The 21,489-nt window shown below is 46.6% G+C and overlaps 1 protein-coding gene across 1 annotated transcript; it reads right to left on the bottom strand.

The window, feature by feature from the left end:
- Nucleotides 1–369: 369 nt before the first annotated feature.
- Nucleotides 370–13,591, bottom strand: LOC120844150 (nicotinamide N-methyltransferase-like). The gene is made up of 3 exons (XM_042292716.1): nucleotides 13,465–13,591; nucleotides 3,369–3,579; nucleotides 370–802 (listed from the first exon to the last, which is right to left on the bottom strand). Exons 1-3 carry the CDS (start codon nucleotides 13,589–13,591, stop codon nucleotides 370–372), a joined length of 771 nt encoding a protein of 256 aa, XP_042148650.1.
- Nucleotides 13,592–21,489: the final 7,898 nt, after the last annotated feature.

The raw sequence follows: 21,489 nt of genomic DNA, 5'->3' as shown, positions 1-21,489 counted from the left end.
TTTCTTTTTCAAATTTTGCCACTCGTACTCGAAGCACCCTGGATACACACACTCGCCGGTGCATTTCGCATTTAGTCTTAAAATGTTAAGTCTTCTCTCACTAATGATATTCACTGTGCTTTCGGCGAACGATATGTGACGGTTCAAGAGTTGCGAGCAAGACTCAAGTGATAGCGAGAAAAATCATAGAACGAACACACGTTTATGGAGCAGAAAGGCACATAACACTATGCCCACAACAAGTAAGACAGAAATCGTTGAGGGGCTTGTGCTATTCCTTTAATACTACCAATTTTAATTCGTTATGCGAAAAAAAAATGCCCCCCGTTTCCCCCTCCGCTTAGATTCGTGACCTCCAAAAAACACGTATCAAAATCTATGCGCCGCCAAGACGAATCCAAATCGTTTGCGGCGCAATTCGCGGTCTGGCCCGTCGTACATCTTCTTCCGAAACGTCTCCACCCTGAAGCCAGCGTCAGCGAGAGCTTCCATGATGCTGCTCTCGTCCAGACACGTCATCGGGACGGTCTCTTGGCCCATGCTGTACGAGGTGATGCCTCCGATGCCGGCTTGGACGAGCAGACCACCTCTGGCCACCAGGCGGCCCACGTTGGACAGCGCTCGCCGGTAGGACTGCAGGTCGGCCGTTGCCGACTCCAGGCAGTTGCAGGAGAGGACGACGTCGAAGGTATCCCGGTGGTCCTCCGGGAGCACGGCGGGGTCCAGGACGTCGCAGGGGATCACCTTCCGGATGGCACGACGGGCGCGGTCCATGATCTCCAGAGCGCCCTTCCTGATATCACTGCAAAGAAGAGGCGCCGGTGCCGAAGCGCACAAGAAAAAAATTACGAGCCATTGGTGGATGACCAGCGAAGCTGTTTAGCACACGTCACAGACGGTGGTGCTTGCCGCCCGCCGCCGCCGCTGACATTCATTCATTCATTCATTGCTTTATTTCCAAATTTGTTTTCAAAATACACAACAACTGTTTGGACCCATAGACATTAAGCCTAGTCCGGGGTCCAATTGTAATATAGCTTCAAAAAGGGGCAGAATACATAGACCCATGCAATGCGCAAAAAAAAAAAAATCACGTTTTAGGAAGTAATTAGCGTAACTGCATTTCATAATCATGAAAGAATCTTTTTAAGGTTGCAGAAAGTTATTTTCCAACTTTATATTAATAGGTATTTCATTCCAAACTAGGGCACCATAAAATCCAATCAACCTTTGTCCATGTGCATTATGGCATGGCGGTAAATAAAACATATACTTCCCTGCAGCCCCTATTTGTCTTCTGGGAGATTGAAATATGTTCAAAGACTCTCGTTGTCGTTCCCGCCGTCGCTCTTCGGTTCCCAATTGCGACGAGAGAAGAGAAGTGAAATCGAAAATGGGAAAACGGCAACTTGTCTTTCTTGTTTTTATATACAATTGCGTGGACGACTATCGCCGCCCCCCGGAGCCTGTTGAAACTAGACATGCGCGACGGGACCGCCACGCGGCGGAAAATAGACACGCGCGACGGGACCACCTCCCCGGGAGAGCGGATGGAACTAGGCATGCAAGCGCTTGGAATGACGACAAAGAGTGGGCGGTGCGAATTTTTGTTGAATGAACAAAAAATCCACGGAACCCTTATAGAGTGTTCTAGAAGTTGGGTAGTGGGCTCACCGCCCTATCTCCCCCGCGTGTATTTCGCTGGAGCAGCCGATGTCGAAAAGGCCGTAAACCATTACCAACTTCGTTCTACAAAAAAAAAAAGTGTTTGATTATTTTTAAATGTAAATATGATAATCGGAATGGCGCTGTTTCGTCATAAGAAGTATGTGACAAAAAGGTGGAAACTTGAAGGTTTTATTTTTTAGTGATTTACGGGTTATGGCTTCCTCTTCGCGTCGCAAATATTCGAACCTTGCTTTTTAAAAAATATTCCTTCCATCTTCTTGTCTATTAGGTATAGGCATCATTTCCAACGGGTCCTTTTTGCACAAAATAAATCTCGCCTAAGAGTAGCTTCGAGCCATAGCAAATTACTGAAAGAAATATCAAAATTATCCCCGAATATGTGTGTGTGTGTGTGTGTGTGCGCGTGCGTGCGTGCGTGCGTGCGTGTGTGTGTGTGCGTGTGCGTGCGTGCGTGCGTGCGTGCGTGTTTGTGTGCGTGTGTGTGTGGGAGGGGGTGGGGTCATCTGGTCATCCACCTCCGTAAAGGTGGATGACCAGCGAAGCTGTTTATCACACGACACAGAAGTGACACAGAACTTTGAACGAAGGTACGAGCAGTCGTGCACATTGATTGTCTTGATCGGTGATCACCGGGACGGTATGCACGCACACAGATGTCGAGGAAACTAGACACGCGTGACGGGAACGCCACCCGGCGAAAGGAAAGGAAACTAGGCACGCAAGCGGGCTTGGGACGACGACAAAGAGAGGGCGGTGCGCTTCTCCCCTCCCTCTCTTTCCTTCTCCTCTCCTCCTACCGCTGAATCTGTTCATGGGAGACGTGACGGGACGCCGTGACATCATTTTCCTCGCTAAATTTAGCGGGGAAACTGAACTGGTGTTGAGGTCACGTGACGTCAATTTTCCCGCTAAATTTAACGGGGAATTCTTTTCTTTTTTTTTTTTTTACGCACACAAAAAATCTATGGGACCCTAGCCATAAACAGCTTCGCTGTAAAAGGTGAGCGCTTGGCGAATCAGGCAGACTCCCCTTACAAAAATATGAAACGAGTTTCAATTGAAAGTCATTCAATTGTATAGAAACTCAATTGAAACTCATTGACCATTTTGGTAAGGGTCGACCTTACGAACTTATGCAAGACCTAATGGCTCATTGACATCCCCATGGAAAAATCTAATTTGTATGAGAAATTTCTCTGTCCAATAAACACATGAATCATACAAGATATATAAGAACCATATAAGAACTATATAAGATATATAAGAACAAATCAGAACCATATTAAAAACTTATAAGGAACTTCTTACCAGTTTCTTATATGGTTCTTATATGTTCGTATATATCTTATATAGTTGTTATATGGTTCTTATACGACTCTTATATGCTCTTACATATCTTGTATGGTTCGTATGTGTTTTATTGGACACAAGAAACTTCCCATACAAATGACTTTTTCACTAGGGATGGTACGATTTTACTCGCGATCGAGCAATTGCAATGTCACTTTTATGGCAAAAAACAAAAAAAGAAAAAATCGTGGTGGAAGCTGCCGTGTGAGACGTCGCAACCTCGAAATCGCAAACGAATTCACACCACGTGAATCGGGCTTCCCACTGCTATTTCCCAAAGGAATAAAACTCGCGAGTCCGTATGGCGTAAGGACAGGCCGATCACGTACACATGACCCTCCAGGGCCGCGATCGGTTCTGCCCGGAAAGACCAGTCGATGGCGTCGGCGCTGTTGCGGAGCCACTTGTTGACTTCTAGCCTGTTGCCCTCGACCAGGTCACTGAGCACAATCCCCTGGAAGCGGGCTGCGGCGGACAGCACGAACGCCGCCGTGGGCCCACATCCAACTTCGAGTAGAGTTGTACGTCCTTGCACGAGATCTGTCGAAACCAGAGAACCGCGAATACACCCTTTTCAGATCGGGCCACAATGGCAGTTACCATTCGTGGAACAGGAAGCGTGTGACTGAGTCCGAGCACTAGCCGAGCCCTGAAGCTGTCATGCAGCACTCGGTGACAGGTAAAGAGTTCAGGGGAAGCTCCCCCACCCGTCTCTTTCCACTTTAGCAGAGCGAAGGCTGGAGAGGAGGCGATCTCCTCTCCAGCCTTCGCTCTACTAAAGTGGAAAAAGGTGAGAGGAGCTTCCTTGGGCCTCTTAACCTGTCACGGACTATAGAGGGTATTCACTGGACACCATATTTGAGGGCTTTGTTTAGAGCGCATGCTCAGAACGAGCTCACATTAATAGGCTGTTAAGACAGCGGCAGTCTTGATGGTGCGGAACGCACCATCAAGACTGCCGCTGTCTTGAAAGAACTATGGAAACCCGCCGTCAGCAAGCGCTCAGCAGTTTTGGACACAGCTATGGCCGCCAGTGAATATTCCCTATAGTTCTCGATGCAAGGCCGAGTTCATACCGCTTCCAGGATGTACGAAACATCCGAGTCGGCCCTGGCGGACATCGGATCAGCCCCACAATGACCCTCCAAACAACGCTTGTTAATAATAATAATAATAATAATAATAATAATATATTCTGGTTGAAATAACAGTCAATATTAAGGATGCGGATAAGGAAATGATAGTTAAAACGATAATTAAAGCAGCAGAGAGAGAGAGAGAGAAATGGGGAAGAGGGGATGCAGACTAAATAGGGAAAGGAGAAGAACTGCAAAGAAAAAAAGTTTTTTTTTTTAAGCAGCCTATTTGGGTCAAGCATGTAAGAAAAACAATTTTTCTGCGAGAGAAAAAAAATTTTACAGCAATATTTATTGCGTGAGACCGATTTTAGTTTTAGTTTGCGGCTATTTCGTCCGTTTTGAATCGCGCGCCACGAAGTTGGTATTCCGTGACGTTGAGTTTGATTGACAGCTTGGATCTTGGTTGTTAAACCTTTGTTATATGTTGCAATTTACTTTTGAAATGCATATTTTTACGTTTAAAGAATAACCCATGTGACGAGAGTTATTAATCTTTACAAAATGTTTACAAGACGGGCACTTTCGTTTGGATCCATACCATAACAAACAAAAGCTTCGCCATTCTTTCATGGCCGCCGAAGTCTCTGCTCCCGCCTGTCTCGCCTACCTCGACTAATCGTTTCGCCGAAATAACGAGTGTTTCGTACTGACCCAGGTGCTTGAGTGAGACTTCTTGAAGTGAAGTAGTGTGTGTTTAGCAGCAGTCGCAGGTGTTAGTGATAGGAAGCGACGCGGGGTTTTTACTTTCATAGCGTGGTTCTTTCGTTTTCCTCTTTGCTGGCTTAGCGTGCTTTTTTGTTTGTTTGCTTGCGCGTGCAAATACCGATTTTTCGGAGATGTCAGATGAGTGATTCCGACAGCGAGCCTTCCAGCAGCCATTTCGCCCCGAAAGGAATGATATTGGCTGGAGGCAATCGGGCATTCGCGTAGCGACAAACGTGTCTAGTTACGTTCTCCTCGGGAGGCACTCGCTTGATCGAATGACGTTTTAGTGAACGCCCACGTTTTACCGAATGACACTTTAGCGAATAGTCGGACGCCGCGAAGCGGCGTTTTTGGGTGGGCCAAATGGGTTCCCATTTTTGTAATGAGCCGCCGCAGACTGTCGCCGGCGAAGCGGCGTAAAGCGCAGCGCGGCGGATGGGTTAACGCGCGCCCCCGTTATTCGCTAATACGTCGATTCGCTCAAATGTCACTAGTAAAGAATTTGCCCCTCCCAGAGGGTCAGGTTGTTTTGTCCCGGTCCTTCCTAGAAGTCGTAGGTCAGGGCCGGGCGATCGTGGACAGCCGCGAAGGATGGTCGCTTCTTGCTCGTTGGTGGTGGCGGAGCCTCGAGGAAAGACGCTCAAAGTCGGGAGCAACGGTTAATAAAAACAAATGTGTTAAAAAGGCAACAGCAAACTTGGTTACAGAACCCTACTGTCCGCTCACGGCAGTAGAAATACCAAAGAAACCGCGCCTCGGCGCAAAGTGCCCACCGCGCACGGTGAGGCTCAAAGAAACTGCTCGTCGCTCGCGACAAAGCTACACGGACCGGCGGACCGCGGGAGATAACTTGCTCCGCGCACGGGCTTGTTCAAACTCAACGTTTCCTCGCCAGCGCGGACGAGAAAACTCCCCGCTGACACAGGGCCTGTCCAATCAGGACGATTATACAATTGGCCCCACTGCCCAGCGGGTCCTCCACCAATTACAGAAAAGCCACAGAACTCTTTCTTTCCCTTTTCTAAGAAGAAAAACAATACTAAACGCCTTGGGGAACTTTCCAATCGGGGCGATACTTTACGGGGAAAACAACCCCACTTCGCCGCGTCAAAACAAATTGGCGCCGTGTCCTTCGAAGTTAGCGAGTAAAGCGTAATGGGAGTTCAGGTGGACCAAGACCGGCGCCCCTCATCGCTAAAACCTCATTGTATCAGTCTCCCAACTGGACAAACCGTCACTGTGAACGCGCCGTGACGACAAAGTAGGGGAGGGTGCCTCTATCTCGCGGCGACAGGCAAGAATGTCTGTCTCCTTCCCGGGCCAAAGATTAGAAAGGGCTCAAGCCGCTCATCCCCCTATCCTCGGGGCGAGCCGTCGGGGTGCCCCCATCCGAACGGTTGAAGGTCGATTACCTCACTTTCCAGGAAACGATCAAATACTCAAGCGACTCCTACACGCCCACCCTGAAAACTGTGCCAGGACTTCTGGACTGGCCAGCAGTTATTATAACAGAACAGTCGCTACACCATTAAAATAAAGATAAAAAGAAAAACGCTTCAACTCATGCAAAACCCCGTACGCAAAACGACGGCAACAGAACAACCACAAAACATGTACGCTAAAAAAAAAAAAAATCCTGAGCATCAGCCGTACTTTTGTAAAGCCGTCCCACTTGCGCCGGAAACAAACGCGCAAAAAGGATTACATCATAAAAAAAAAGGTTCACAAAGGATATGCGACGCAGCACGAATCTCTGCCAAACACAACAGCTAACCGGTCGCAACCAGCAGCTTCCACGAGACAAACAAACAAAAAAGCAAAAACAACGTCTCATAAAACATTCCCGGATCCCAATAGAAACCAAGCAACCGGCCAAAACATGTGTCACAGTATTGTTCCGCAAAATGTTTCCATGGAAATGTTCACATTGCTGTGGCAGTGATCGCCTTCCCACATGCACGCCCGCTGACACCACGGGCATAACCGAAAGAAAATGCTTCCCTGCTACCATAGACGCGCCCCATACTCGAGCAGCTGTGTCGGGTGCCGCGAGGGTCGTGATGCTCGCCAAAGATTCCTCTAGGGCCTCGAAGGCGTGCCCGGCCTGGTCTCCCCACGGAACTCTGTTTGGCGCTCGTTTCGCGGTCCACTTGGTCTAAGGAAGACCCAGCTTTGCGCCCTTGGCGCCAGGGATGGGCAAAATACATGGAAATATGTATCGAAATACAAATACAAAATACTTCGTCAAAAATGTATTTAATTACAAATCTAATTACATTTCCAAAAAGCATTTAAATACAAGATACAAATACAACCAAATGTATTTGGTCTCCTCCAAATACTTTTCCAAATACATTCCTCAAAATTTGCGTCAGCGACTTCAGGGCACCTGCAACGGGTTTCTGGGTATCTCATTTTAATTTTGCATCGCATACTCGGGAGTTAGTGTGCGAGGCTCTAGTAACGTAATCAGTGTTGCGGAGTTGCCACTCCGGAGTTGGAATTATTCTGGAATCACTCCGCATTTTCACGACCCCGGAATGGAATGGGAATGGAATGGCGGCAACGTTGAAGGGAATGGAATGGGAATGGAATTAGGTGCCTTTTGCCCGGAATGGAATGGGAATAGAATAGAAGCACGGTTCTTGTTTTTTTTTTTTTTTTAGTGTTTACGGTCAGCTAAACCGAGCCAGTCAGTGAGTCAGTTGCTCAGAACTAAAATGAGCGGGAAACTGCTAGCCCGTGAGGAGCCCTAACAGACTTACACGCCAACAAAATGCAATACAGAAAAACAAGCGCCAAAGCAAAGAGCAAAGGGGGAAAGGGGGGTAACATGGCGCCTTTCACGGACGCGCAGGCGTCGGGCTTCGATGGCGTTACACGAGAGCGAAACAAGAAACCAAGCACCAAGCAAAAGAAAAGGGAGCGGCAAAGAAAGGAACCGCCATGCACAACTCCTCATCGTACTTCTTGTCATGCTTTTTTGTTGTTGTTGCGACGGTTTGTAGAATGCACGCGCGCGCACAGACTGAGATCTGGGAGCGGAAGTGACTCATAACTCGTAGAGCTCTGATAACTCGTTGACTTGGGCGCCGTCGAAAGATGATCAGGTATTGTTTTCTTATAGTTCGAGGCGCGTTGTCTAGCAGGCAGCCAACCCTGCTGCCTTCCACGTTCATTCGTGCGCACTCCTTTGAAGTGCGAAATGTGGGTTTGCTTCGACATTAAAACAAAGCGAGATTCACTTCCCTCTTCTCCTCTTCTGCTTTGCTCCGAGGCTTGTTTTTTTGTACTGCATTTGTATTGTATGTCTGCCTATTACTTGGTCTTTGTTCCGATGCTTGTTTTCTGTATATTATGTTTTAGTGGATTGGGGTTACAAGCAAGCTAGCGGATTCCCGCTCATTTCCCTTGATTTTAGTCTCTGCATATTTTGTTGCACCTTGCGATAGACCGCTGCGGACGCTACGAGTCTCCCTAGGCAATCCAGTACCGTGAGCTTAAATGCAGGGTGACGCTGCACTCAGGAAGCACTGGATTGGTTTTGATGGCTCTCGTGCTGTCTGTTGAGGTCTATCGAAAGGTGAAGTAGACTATCGTCGCCGCTCTTGGTGTGACCGAACTGACTAGACCTGCAGAAAGACCGTCCCGCGCCAGACGAGGTGCGACCGTTGCTGTGAGGGCAACTTAGAAGGAGAGCTGGGTGCTAGCTGCCACTGAGGTTTTGGCTTCCGCGCGTCTCGGTCTGCATTCGTGCTCCTTGTCCTGGACCCTATATGAGGCGGTGAGAAGTCAGTTGGATGGTGTTAATGAGGAAACACGGGGAATGTCAATCCGAACGGTGCGGTATTACCCCGTTAATTGTATCTTGATATGAAGAGCTTTGCCAACGCTGACTTTTCGACCCGTCGCCACTAGCGAACAACCGACACCGAGGTAGAAGAATGAATCGATTGGTACCGTCTGCTGCCTGAATTCGCCACTCGATCAGCGCGAAGAGGAACATCACAATTCGGACGAGAAGAGAAGATAAATACAGATTGAGTCATGGCATCGTAGAAGACATTTTTCTACATTAGTCGCGAAGAACATGAACAAGCTGCACGCTGAACGTTGTGCAACGAAACTATACACGGTACAGTCGGCGTATATCATCTAACTTTATTGGCCGTCTGAAGAGGAAACACGAGAATGAGTATGCGAAGGGTGGAAAAGGGCAGGCGAACCAGCCAAAAAATTGAATTGAATATGATAAGAAATATTGAGATTCGTAAAGCAAGCGTGAACTTATGCGTTTTAAAACAGTGACATGGTCTATACGGTCCCTCGTGCTGCGCCGCAGAGGTTGCACTTTGTCAGAGGATGTGTTCTGCAGCTGTGCATGGAGTCGCTTCCAGCAGTGTAGTAGCCGTGTTGCTGTATGTGAAGAATACAGTAATATAGCTTATTCCTGCGTCACGCACGAACTGGATATTTTTTATGGTCTTATGAAACAAACACGCTGGCCACGTATGTCTTAAAAGTCAAATGCGAAAAAAGTTAAAAAATAGAAGAAAATGAGTGGATTCAAGTTTTGCCGTTTTTTGCGAGCGACGTGGTCGCGAGACCGATGTCTTAAACAAGCATTGACATATCAAGGGGGTTTCTCGATGTTTGCAGTACATTGTAAATAAACACTTTCTGCCACCAACGGTCCGCTTAGAAAAAATCAGTGCTTTTTTAAGGAATTTAGCTTTTTTTTCTTTTTTTTTTTTGCAATTGTCTTTGCATTTGATAATGTCAGCTTTATGCTGCTTATGCCGGCAACAATATCTAGCTGTCAAGTGCCAATTTTTTACGTTTAGGAATTAAAGGAATGGATTGGAACGATTTAGCCATTCCAGGAGTGGGAATGGGCTCAGTGTCTCCAATCCTAGGAATTGAAAGGAATTGAATTATCGAAAACTCTAATTCCCCGGAATGGAATTGGAACGGAATGGGGGGTGCCCATTCCGCAACACTGAACGTAATAGAAATATAATCACAAAAAAAAATGTAATCAGCTTGGACGTAATAGGTGAAAGAAGTACAGAGCTTCAAGCAACTTTTTTTGTCGTTTACATTTTGGAATAGACAAACAAAAAACTGAGACGACCAAGAAGCGCAGCACTAGCCAGAGAATTTTTTATTGTTGCAACTCTCACCAGTTACGAAAATCTGGACGACCCGCGCATTTAGAATGTTCCAGGCAAAAATATGGATGGAAAACAGGCTGGAAAGCATCACAAGTTGTCACAGGTATTTATTTATCCAGTCTGCCTGTGAATGTCGATTTCGTCACTATTCTTGCCCTGTAATCACATAGCACCGTAATCACAATTGACTGGGAAAATCATATTTTTCGAGTCAATTAAACTTTCTGAAATTCCGAGGGATTGCAAAACTGAAAACGTAACCCCTGTGTTCAAATCTGGTGACCGCCACCTAATTACAAACTATCGGCCCATTTCCATAACTAGCGTATCATCTAAGCTCATGGAACACGTACTTTACTCCAATATAATCAATTATTTAGAGGATAACAACCTCCTTTTTAATCACCAACATGGTTTTCGGAAAGCATACTCTTGCGAAACCCAACTAACGGCGTTTCTTCATGACATTCACGTAGGTTTTAATCTTAACATTCAGACTGACGCCATTTTTCTCGACTTTTCTAAAGCGCTTGATAGGGTCCCTCATCAACGTGAATAAAACTTAACGAATCTAAGATCTATCCCGCTGTCGTAAATTGAATATCCGAATTCTTGACTGACCGCACCCAGTACACCACCATTAATAACTCCAAATCCCCCTCGTGCCCGGTAACCTCAGGCACCCCTCAGGGTAGTGTACTCGGGCCTTTACTCTTTTTAATCTACATCAATGATATTCATGAGCACATCTCGTCATCAGTTCGGTTATTTGCAGACGACTGCGTAATTTACAGGCCCATTCTCTCGCTCGACAATCACCATACCTTGCAAACAGAAATTTCTTAAGTTATTCAATGGTGCAATAAATGGCAGATGACTCTCAATTTCGACAAATGTACGTAAATCCCTTTCGTTTTCTCGTCGTGCTCTTCAACCTTTTTCTTACCATTTTGACGCGTCCCCCATCACCGTTTGCAGTTCATATACATATCTCGGTATTCATTTAACATCTGACCTTTCATGGACGTCTCACATCAGTAATATAGTAGCTAGCGCAAACCGTACCCTCGGTTTTTTGGCCGAAACCTGAGACCCGCAACACCAGAGATAAAACAACTAGCATACTCAACTTTGGTTCGGTCTAAACTTGAATTCGCTTCTTCTGTGTGGTGCCCTTGGCAATCTTACCTATCTAACAAACTTGGATCCATCCAAAACATAGCTCTTAGTTTTATTTTTTCTGATTACTCACCATTCACGAGCATATCTGGATTGCGCGAAGCAGCTAACCTTCACACGCTTTTATTGAGGCGCCGAGTGTCCCGTCTCTCTCTCCTTCACCGAATCTTTCACCATAACATGCCTCTTCGTGAATCACTGCTTTTACCCCCGTGGCAGATTTTCCCCCGCTTTGACCACTCCTACAAGTTGCGGCCCATTTTTTTTGCCAACTACTTCATACAGTGATTCAACTTTACCGTTGTTACCATAACTGACACACATAAATTTACCGCCTCTGTAACCACTTTCATCTCTGCTTTATCTAACTAGTTCCCTCTTCTATTGTGTTAAAATTGCGTGCGGAAGTGTTCGATTGAGAAAAAAATATGTACGACTCCCTTGTGTAATGCCCGTAAGGGCCTTCAAGGATAATAAATGATGCTGATGAAGATGATGATGAAACTCACTAAACGTTTGTGCTTGATTGAGAGACACGGCATTCGGTGCAGAACGTAGTTTTCTTCCTGCTCTGGACTGTGACAATAAATTTGAGGGAAGTATTTTCGCCCACAAAATTGTATTTAATTACAATTGTATTTGAAATACCCACGTTTCAGTATTTAAATACACACGTCAAATACATTACCCAATTTGTAATTAAATACAAATGCAAAAGACACAAAGTATTTGAAATAAGTATTTCAAATAGTTGTATTTGAAATACTGCCCATCCCTGCCTGGCGCACCATCTCCTTCCCAGCTCTGAGGGGTGGCCGCTCCACGGCGATTCATGCGCCTCCACCGGCACCTCTCCGCGCCGCCCACTTGGCGGCACCCACCGTGTCACACCGTCCCCACTAGGCCCGTCGTGGGGACCCCCAAGTCCAATCTGAGCAACTGCAGTAGCCCCCACCTCGGCATTCGCTGGTCTCCCCAGCGTCGTGCCCGACCGCTGGTGTTCCGGAAGCCCCTTCCCCCTAGCTGCCTGGACGCAGGAGAACCCTCGTTCGCGCGCGGCCCGATCGGCCTCGGACCTCACGACAGTCTCGAGTCCTTGGGAAGCGTGATCGGCCTCGGACCCCACGCCACTGTCCGGTTCCTGGACATCGCAGTCAGCCTCGGACCCCCCGGCAGTGTTAGATTTCTGAACGGCAAGATCGGCTTCGGACGCTACGGCAGTGTCCGGGACAGCGCGACCGCCCTCGGGCTCCACGATAGTCTCTGGCTCCTGGACAGCGCGATTCGCCTCGGACCCCGCGGCGGTCCCGGGCTTGTGCACAGCACGATCACCCTCGGACTCCATGGCAATCTCCGGCTTTTGTACGGCACAATCGGCCTCGGACCCCATGGCAGTCTCCGGGTTGCCCCGTGCGTCCGGTTCTGTTTCGCTCACGCAGTGAGCCTCGGGCTCCGCGCCCTCCGCTGCATTATTCTGCGACTCTTCACTGTGCTCCTCCAGAAGCCGAGCTCTTGCTCTCCGCTCCTCCGCCCGGAGCTCCGCGAGTCGTATCTCCAGCTCTAGCTCCTTCGTTCTTTTCCTCACGAGGGCTATCTGAACGCTCAACGGAACCGAATTCTGATTGGCTTTGATTGAAAGAATAGTGGGTAAACCTCAATGCTACATGCATTGAGATCTACCCACTTTTTATTTTCGATTTTTATTCAGCCAATAAATGCTTGGCGTTCTGACGTCATCGCAACCCCTAAAGCAAGAAGCAGACAAACTAGCGATCCGCATAACGTTCCAACCGATTCCGCTCAGCAGGTGTAAGCCTTGCGTATAGTTTTCTTTAATTCTCGGATAACACGATCTTCCTCAGAAATAACTTTACATGCCGCTCTTAAAGTTCACAAATGCAATTCGTCTCACTTATAATTCAAACCTGTTCACCATTTCTTTTTTTTTTTTTTTTGTGCGCTCAAAAGTTGGTTTGAATAATTGAAGCCAGGACAGAATTAGGGCAGCCATTTGCCTATCTCGGCGTCAGCTATTATATACTGCGTAGTCAAGGCTGGCGCAGCTTGCACAGTGCGGAAATAAAATAAGAACCCCCGTAATTGTTTTGTTTTCGGGACAAACTCTAGATAACTCACCTCATATATAACTTTAACCGTGCGCACATTTTTTCTCCTTCTCAATTTTAAAAGGATCGATGGTGCAGCTAAAGTAATCGTAGAAATCCAACCTGAGCAAAATATTCGATGCAGTTCCTCCTGATGGAAAGTGTACAAGCGGTATTCTTTGGTGATCTCGGCGTAACTCCGGGGCTCGAACTTTGCCAGGTGGGCTTCTCGCACGGCCTCCACACTCATAGCGCTCAAGTTTTCAGAGAAAAAAATAGAGCTGCTCTCCATATGCTAAGCCACTGCTCTGTGCGCAGCTAGACCGTTTGTCCGACCGTGTTATAGACGCGTCTCAGCAGCTGTGCACGTGCGCCAAGTTTATTTGTTTTTATTCCATTAACTTTACTTCAGAGCTGGGCAGTATACAGATACTATCCCGATACAAATGTATACCGGGATAGTATCTTAGAGGTACTTTCGAGTATATGTATCTCTGTATCGAGATACATTTGAAAAATGTATTTCTATGTCAGTAGTGGCAAAGTATCGCGATACTTTGCCAGGCTTAGGTATCTCGTTACATTTGTTGCCTTTTTTAAGATAAATTTGATGAATAAGAACACCTGGATGGTACAAGTTGCTTCGGAATTGATGATATGAACCCACCCTATAACAAGATCCATTTCAGTCAGCAACATTAAAACAAAACAAGAAAACTGTGGTTTAAAGAAGGTTACTTGCAAGAATAACAAAATCAGCTCCTGGCACAAAAGCCCTTCACTTTTTTTCTTTTTTTTTCAATTTAGCAGAGCGAACGCTGTAAGGGAGTTTAATGGAGAAAAGGAACGGCTCTGTTGTGCCATCTCCCCACGCTATGAGTGACTCGGAAGTATATATAAGACGACAATTTGAGATGGTGCCACTTCGGCAAAACAGGGTTCATTTCGTGCAGACGCCTTTTGTCAAGCATGGCACGCAGTCTTTACCGTTCTGTAACTATGTGGTTCAACGGGGGTGATCTGTTTTTTTTAGAGCGCAGCTCTTAGGGGCCCGTTCCCGGCTTGAGCGGCGTCGGCGTCGCCGTCGGCGTAACCAAGGTCATCCCAAGGTCACTTGAGCCCCAAGGTCATCCTAAGGTCACCCCAAGGTCACGTGACCCCTCCCCAAGGGTCACCGGGGGTCACGTGACTCCCCAAGGTCACCCCAAGGTCACGTGACCCCTTCCCCAAGGTCACGTGACACCCAAAGTCACGTGGCTCCCCGAGTCACGTGACCCCCGGGGTCACGTGACCCCCCGATGACGTCATCGGTGACGTCACTGATAACGTCACCGGCATCCGCATCGTCATCGTCATCATCACTGATGACGTCACCGGCATCCGCATCGTCATCATCACTGATGACGTCACCGGCATCCGCATCGTCATCGTCATCATCACTGATGACGTCACCGGCATTCGCATCGTCATCGTCATCATCGCTGATGACGTCATCAGTGACGTCACTGATGACGTCACCGGCATCCGCATCGTCATCATCGCTGATGACGTCATCAGTGACGTCACTGATGACGTCACCGGCATCCGCATCGTCATCATCACTGATGACGTCACCGGCATCCGCATCGTCATTGTCATCATCACTGATGACGTCATCGGTATCCGTATCGTCATCGTTACTGATGACGTCATCAGCATCGTCATCGTCACGTGACCCCCCTAGGTCACGTGACCCCCACCCAAGGTCACTTGATCCCCCCCAGCAGTGTTGCGGAGTTGCCACTCCGGACTCCGGAGTTGGAATGATTCCGGAATCATTCCGCATTTTTGTGACCCCGGAATGGAATGGGAATGGAATGGCGGCAACGTTCAGGGGAATGGAATGGGAATGGAATTAGATGCCTTTTGCCCGGAATGAAATGGGAATGGAATTAGATGCCTTTTGCCCGGAATGGAATGGGAATGGAATGGGCCAGGTTCTTTATATTTTATTTATTTATTTATTTTTTTTTTTTTTTTTTTTTTTTTTTTTACGTTTAGCTATACCGAGCCAGTCAGAGAGTCGGTTGTTCAGAAATAAAATGAGCGGGAAACTGCGAACCCGCGTAAGGCCCTAGCAGGCTTATGCGCAGAAGAAAAAAATGCAATGAAAAAAACAAGTGTCAAAGCAACAAACAGAAGGGGGGAAAGGGGGGGGGGGCGGCGGTGGCGCCTTTCACCAGTGAAGTTCAACACATATCCGAATGCGTCTGCGCCTGTAATATCGCACGGCTGGTACGTCATCAGCCGACATGAACGGGACCTGCTGCTTTGGTGATCCGATACCCAGGAAGGAGGCCAGACGTGGCCTCACTGTGCGGACCCAGACTTCGTACACTTTCGACTCGTCTCGAGCGCGCTGTTTCTCGAAGAGCTCGCACCTGTGCCGGCCATCTCAGGTCGCAATCCACGAGGTCCCTGTTTGAATGATGCTAGGCGAAACTTGAAGACTGCCACTCGTGCGTTGGAGACGGAGAGTCGGGAGGAAAGACCGTCACAACAGGGATGCCACCGTATCGATTTTTCAACCGTAACAGAAGATAATACATGTGCTTCAGGATGCTTCAGGTGGTCCATTTTTCTCGAAAATTCCAAATGCAACTGCCTGCATGGTCTTCAACGAAGTCAGATACAACGAAAGTATGTATTGTCCTTTCATACAGCAGCGTGGGTAAAGTTTCATGTTCAAGGCAACACCTACAGATTCAAGAATACTGGTTCATCCCACCGTGACGTCATGCAGTGCTGACAGGGGCGCCCTTATTGGACAGGGAAGTGGTGATTTCTTGATGGAATTTATTTTAGAGGTCGAAGTCTTTTCGCATCACTGGTCAGTCAGACAGTATGCCAGGGAAGGGACCGCGGTCAATCCTCGATGGAACGTTTTTTAAACCCATTTAGGACTCTTCGTCCGGAACCACTACCTTCAAGGCGAAGTGCCAAGCCTGCGGAAAAGTGATTTCGGGACCAAAAAAAAAAAAGAAACTTCCACTTAAAACTTAAAGCCTCATCTCAGTTGGCGTCTCAAAGAAATTTGAAAAATGTATTGTATTATCAGTATTTATATTTCTGCCCTCCCTAAAATGTATTCTTGTATTTGTATTTCCAAAGACTTTTTGCCTCTTTTTAAAATGTATTTCTGATACGTATCACGGTACATTTTTATAGATATATTTGAGACTTGAGTATCAGTATCTTAGCAACTATTTTCATCTATCCCAGTATTTGTATTTCCAAATACATTTCTGACAATTTCTGCCCAACCCTGCAATGTAATGCAGCTGTCAAGTGACACTTTTAACGTTTAGGAATTAAAGGAATGGAATTGAGCGACTCAGCCATTCCAGGAGTGGGAATGGGCCCAGTGTCCCCCTTCCTAGGAGTTGAAAGGAATGGAATTATCGAAAACTCTAATTCCCTGGAATGGAATTGGAATGGAATGGCGGTGCCCATTCCGCAACACTGCCCCCCAGTACCCTTCCCTCCTCCTCCTCAAGAGCTGCGCTCTAATTAGCGTTACAGGGAGTTGTAAACGACTTTCACTTTTTTTTAGCGACATTAATGAAAAATAAAGAGGTCGAGGTAGGGGATGGTGCATATAAAGGCAAAAAAAGACGAGCACAATTATAAATTATCATTCGCATTCGCCACGCATTCGCCACGCCACATTCGCCACGCATCCCCCACGTAGCCCCGTTCGGGAACAAAAGCATTTCTATAAGCTGTATCTCTATCCCGAAATACTTTTTCGTCGTTTTTTTTTTTTTTTTTCAGAAGTATTTTAGGGATATCCCGTTGCATAAAAGACAAATGAATCTCAGTATCTGTATTTTGGGCCTTAAAACCCATGTATCGCAGTATCTGTATTTGGGCCTTCAAACACCTGTGTCTCAGTATTTGTATTCCCGAATAGTTTTTGGAGTACCTCTGCCCAGCCATGCTCCACTTCAGCGTTAGTACAGCAGGAGAGGTTATTGCCATTCAAAATTCTACTTTGTCCTTCTCTTCATGCATATGCCTTTGTGGAGGCTCGCGTCAACACGCGTTTCAGTGACTCGGCACCTCGGTGGGACAAGAGAACATCAGCAGCGCCGGCATCCGACACAGGTGCAAAGCGTCTGTAGACCGTACAGGTACCGGAAACGCGTGGAAAAATTACCTAATTTACGAGTAAAAAAAAAAAGTCGGCCGATCTTCTGCAGCTGTGTGTCGCAGCGTCCGGCGCAATTACTTTCCATGATGGAACTTAACCCGAGACTGGAGTAGAAACAGAAACTTAAAAGTAGAAGGGACAGAGACAAGTGAAGAAGAGAACGTCTCAAACGCAGCTAAAAGATTTATTTAGTCCCACATCCTTATATACTCACAACCACACGGTCACCCAAACACTCAACACGCCCCTTTCAAAAGCACAATACACCAGAAAAAAAAAAATCCAAAGACAACAATGCAAAGGGACGCCCCCTCAAGCAATACTACGAACAGGGGCAAACTTTCCACTTGTCCGGAAAGAAAAACTTTTCATTTTTCCTTTCCTTCTCTTTTGTCTCTGTGTGTCACTGACACTACACCCACGAACCAACAAGACCCAAAACTTGAGTACAAAGACCAACGATGTCCGCGAACACAAAGAGAACTGGGAAGAATATCTCCAAACCGGAACGACAACCACAACAGACAGATACAGAAGGACTCACTCTAAAAAGCGCAAAACCACTTCACCCTCAAAAAAAAAAAAAAAAAGAAAAAGAAACTTGTTTACAGTCCTAAAAATGCTTTAGCATTGTTTCCCCAATGCAATGAAGCCTGACTTATACAATTACCGATTGATTTAATCTGAATGGTTTCCCTTACCAGTCTCTTACTGTCATTCACCTCTTTATGTATTATTTCCGTCTCTGACCACAAAGCAGTGCAATTGTTACATTCATTTATGTGCTTAGCTATTTCAGAATTAGTAGCGTTAATCCTTACATTTCTCTTATGTTCTGTTAGTCTGTCATTAACACACCTCGAAGTTTGCCCTACATAAGCAAAGCCACACGCCATCGGAATTTCATACTCTACACTGTCATTCACTGAGGTGAATGACAGTAAGAGACTGGTAAGGGAAACCATTCGGATTAAATCAATCGGTAATTGTATAAGTCAGGCTTCATTGCATTGGGGAAACAATGCTAAAGCATTTTTAGAACTGTAAACAATGTTTCTTCTTTTTTTTTTTTTTTTTGAGGGGGAAGTGGTTTTGCGCTTTTTAGAGTCAGTCCTTCTGTATCTGTCTGTTGTGGTTGCCGTTCCGGTTTGGAGATATTCTTCCCAGTTCTCTTTGTGTTCGCGGACATCGTTGGTCTTTGTACTCAAGTTTTGGGTCTTGTTGGTTCGTGGGTGTAGTGTCAGTGACACACAGAGACAAAAGAGAAGGAAAGGAAAAATGAAAAGTTTTTCTTTCCGGACAAGTGGAAAGTTTGCCCCTGTTCGTAGTATTGCTTGAGGGGGCGTCCCTTTGCATTGTTGTCTTTGGATTTTTTTTTTTTTTCTGGTGTGTTGTGCTTTTGAAAGGGGCGTGTTGAGTGTTTGGGTGACCGTGTGGTTGTGAGTATATAAGGATGTGGGACTAAATAAATCTTTTAGCTGCGTTTGAGACATTCTCTTCTTCACTTGTCTCTGTCCCTTCTACATTTAAGTTTCTGTTTCTACTCCAGTCTCGGGTTAAGTTCCATCATGGTAAATATCCACCAGCTCGCCTGCACTTTAACCGTTTTTTCAGCAATTACTTTATTGAAAAATGTAACCGTTTACACCAGTGGTTATCAACCATTGGCGCTTCGTGGAGCAAATCGGCGGAGATGATGGAGGATCCTGTTCGGGGGTGAGGGGAAGGGAAAGGTAAGGGGTTAATTATGACAATGATTTAATCGATGGATAAAACCAAGGGGTAGTTGAAGTAGACTTTTCTCATTGACCTAGCTACACAAAAAAAAAAAACCTACACGAATATTAAAACGTTTCTTCTAAATCTGAAAAAAAAAAGACAACCTTTATTGTTGGGTTTGACTGATAAGGCAGCGCTTCGCGGACCCCTCGAATTCCTTCGCGGACCCCAATTTGAGAACCTATTGTTTACGGTAATCAATTACTGCATCACAAAAGTAATTAATATTTACTCGAAAGTAATTGACTACTTTTCACGTTACTTTTTTAAACTTTTTATTGCGAAGTCTGAAATACAAACATGTGCTCAAGGTGGTTACATTTTTTTTTTGTCTCTTTTTCGAGATGGAAAGGGGGAGGGAGAGTGAACTTGTCATGGCTAAATGAGGTAAGTGCAGAACACAGTCGTTTATGCGGGGGCAAATCCGGATCGTAAAACCCATTCGCAGGAAACGAGGCACTCTCTACAGCTCGACAATCAAAACGACGCCGAAAACGTTGACATTCTCTTTGTATAATATTTTTAGTCGTTGAGTGGTATAAATATCATGAGCCATTCCACTCTCTGAAGGTGGATGACGAGCGAAGCTGTTTAGCACACCACACAGACGTAACACAGAATTTTGAACAAAGGTACGAACATATTTATGCACGATCTCCATCGGTGTTGTTTGCCGCCCCCTGCCGCCGCTGATATCCTCGTTGCCGTTCCCGCCGTTGCTCATTGTATACGCGGCCTCCGGGCCCATTGCGACGAAAGAAGAACAGTGAAGTTGAAAAGGGAGAACGGCAACTTGTCTTTCTGGTTTCTTATATGCATTCAATCGCGTGGACGACTACCGCCGCCCCGAGGAGCCGAGGAAACTAGACACGCGCGCAAGGGACTCGCACCCGGCAGAAAGTAGACACGTGCCACGGGACCGCCACCCTGCGGAAAGTAGACACGTGCGACGGGACCGCCACCCTGCGGAAAGTAAACACGTGCGACGGGACCGCCACCCTGCGGAAAGTAAACACGTGCGACGGGACCGCCACCCTGCGGAAAGTAAACACGTGCGACGGGACCGCCACCCTGCGGAAAGTAGACACGCGCGACGGAACCGCCACCCGGCAGAAAGTAGACACGTGCGACGGGACCGCCACCCTGCGGAAAGTAGACATGCGCGACGGGATGGCCACCCCGGGAGAGCGGATAGGCACGCAAGCGCTTGGAACGACGGAAAAGAAAAGGCGATACGCGTTTCTGTTTTTTTTTACGCACGTGAAAAATTGACAGAACCCTAGCCATAAACAGCTTCGCTGTAAAATACATACAACGTTGGTGCAACATAGACGAGTGACGCATGGGCAACGAGGGCGATTTTTACGTAAAAAAAAAAACTCAACTTAATCGTTTTAGCTCTTTCACAAACATGTAATTGATTACGGATAAATAGTTATTGAATTAGAGCGAACATTGCCGGAGAAAAAGTAATCGAAGCGTTAAAATGTAACAAAAAATGTAATTGATTACAAGTAATCAGTTACTTGTAAGTCGTTACGTACAATCTGGTTTCAGAGGCATGCGGTTTAGAGAACTACAGATGGTTACAGACAACGCCGCGGCTTCCGTCCATGGGACAGTTAATGTTTTCGCATTAAAGTTAATGGACAACTCACAACCATAAAACCGGTAATGGGAGAGCTGCAACGTCCTAGGATTGCACCCCCGCGAAAATAAACGGCCCATCGATGTGCTAGTATTCAAGAGCACAAATAGCGGACGCACTGGCGCTTACTCGTGTATGTCGTGTCGTCTCGCTCGTCCCAGTGTCGTTTATTGGGAGGGATCGGTGCTAGGAGTTTAAAAAGAGACGACGTTCAACACGGACACGTCGTGCATGCTCTCCGCTGGAAACAGCGCATCGGCCAGTGTCCGAGGACTTATGTCAACAACTACAGACGCTACCAGGGTAGATTGAAAAGTTTCTGGAATGAAAATGAAAACAATATATATCTGATTTAAGTTATCATTTATTTTTCGACATGATCCCCCGAAGCTCTACACACTTCGTCCAGCGCCCCTTCTCCAGCTTTCCGATTCCTTCCCGGAAGTGACTTTCTTCGAAATTCCCCAAATAACTGTTCACAGCCTCTATCACCTCCTCGTTCGACAGAAATCTCTTTCCAGGTAGAAAG

This window comes from Ixodes scapularis, unplaced genomic scaffold (assembly GCF_016920785.2).
Source record: "Ixodes scapularis isolate PalLabHiFi unplaced genomic scaffold, ASM1692078v2 PGA_scaffold3__209_contigs__length_174095766, whole genome shotgun sequence".
Lineage (NCBI taxonomy): Eukaryota > Metazoa > Arthropoda > Arachnida > Ixodida > Ixodidae > Ixodes > Ixodes scapularis.
This window is presented reverse-complemented; position numbering and strand designations above follow the sequence as displayed.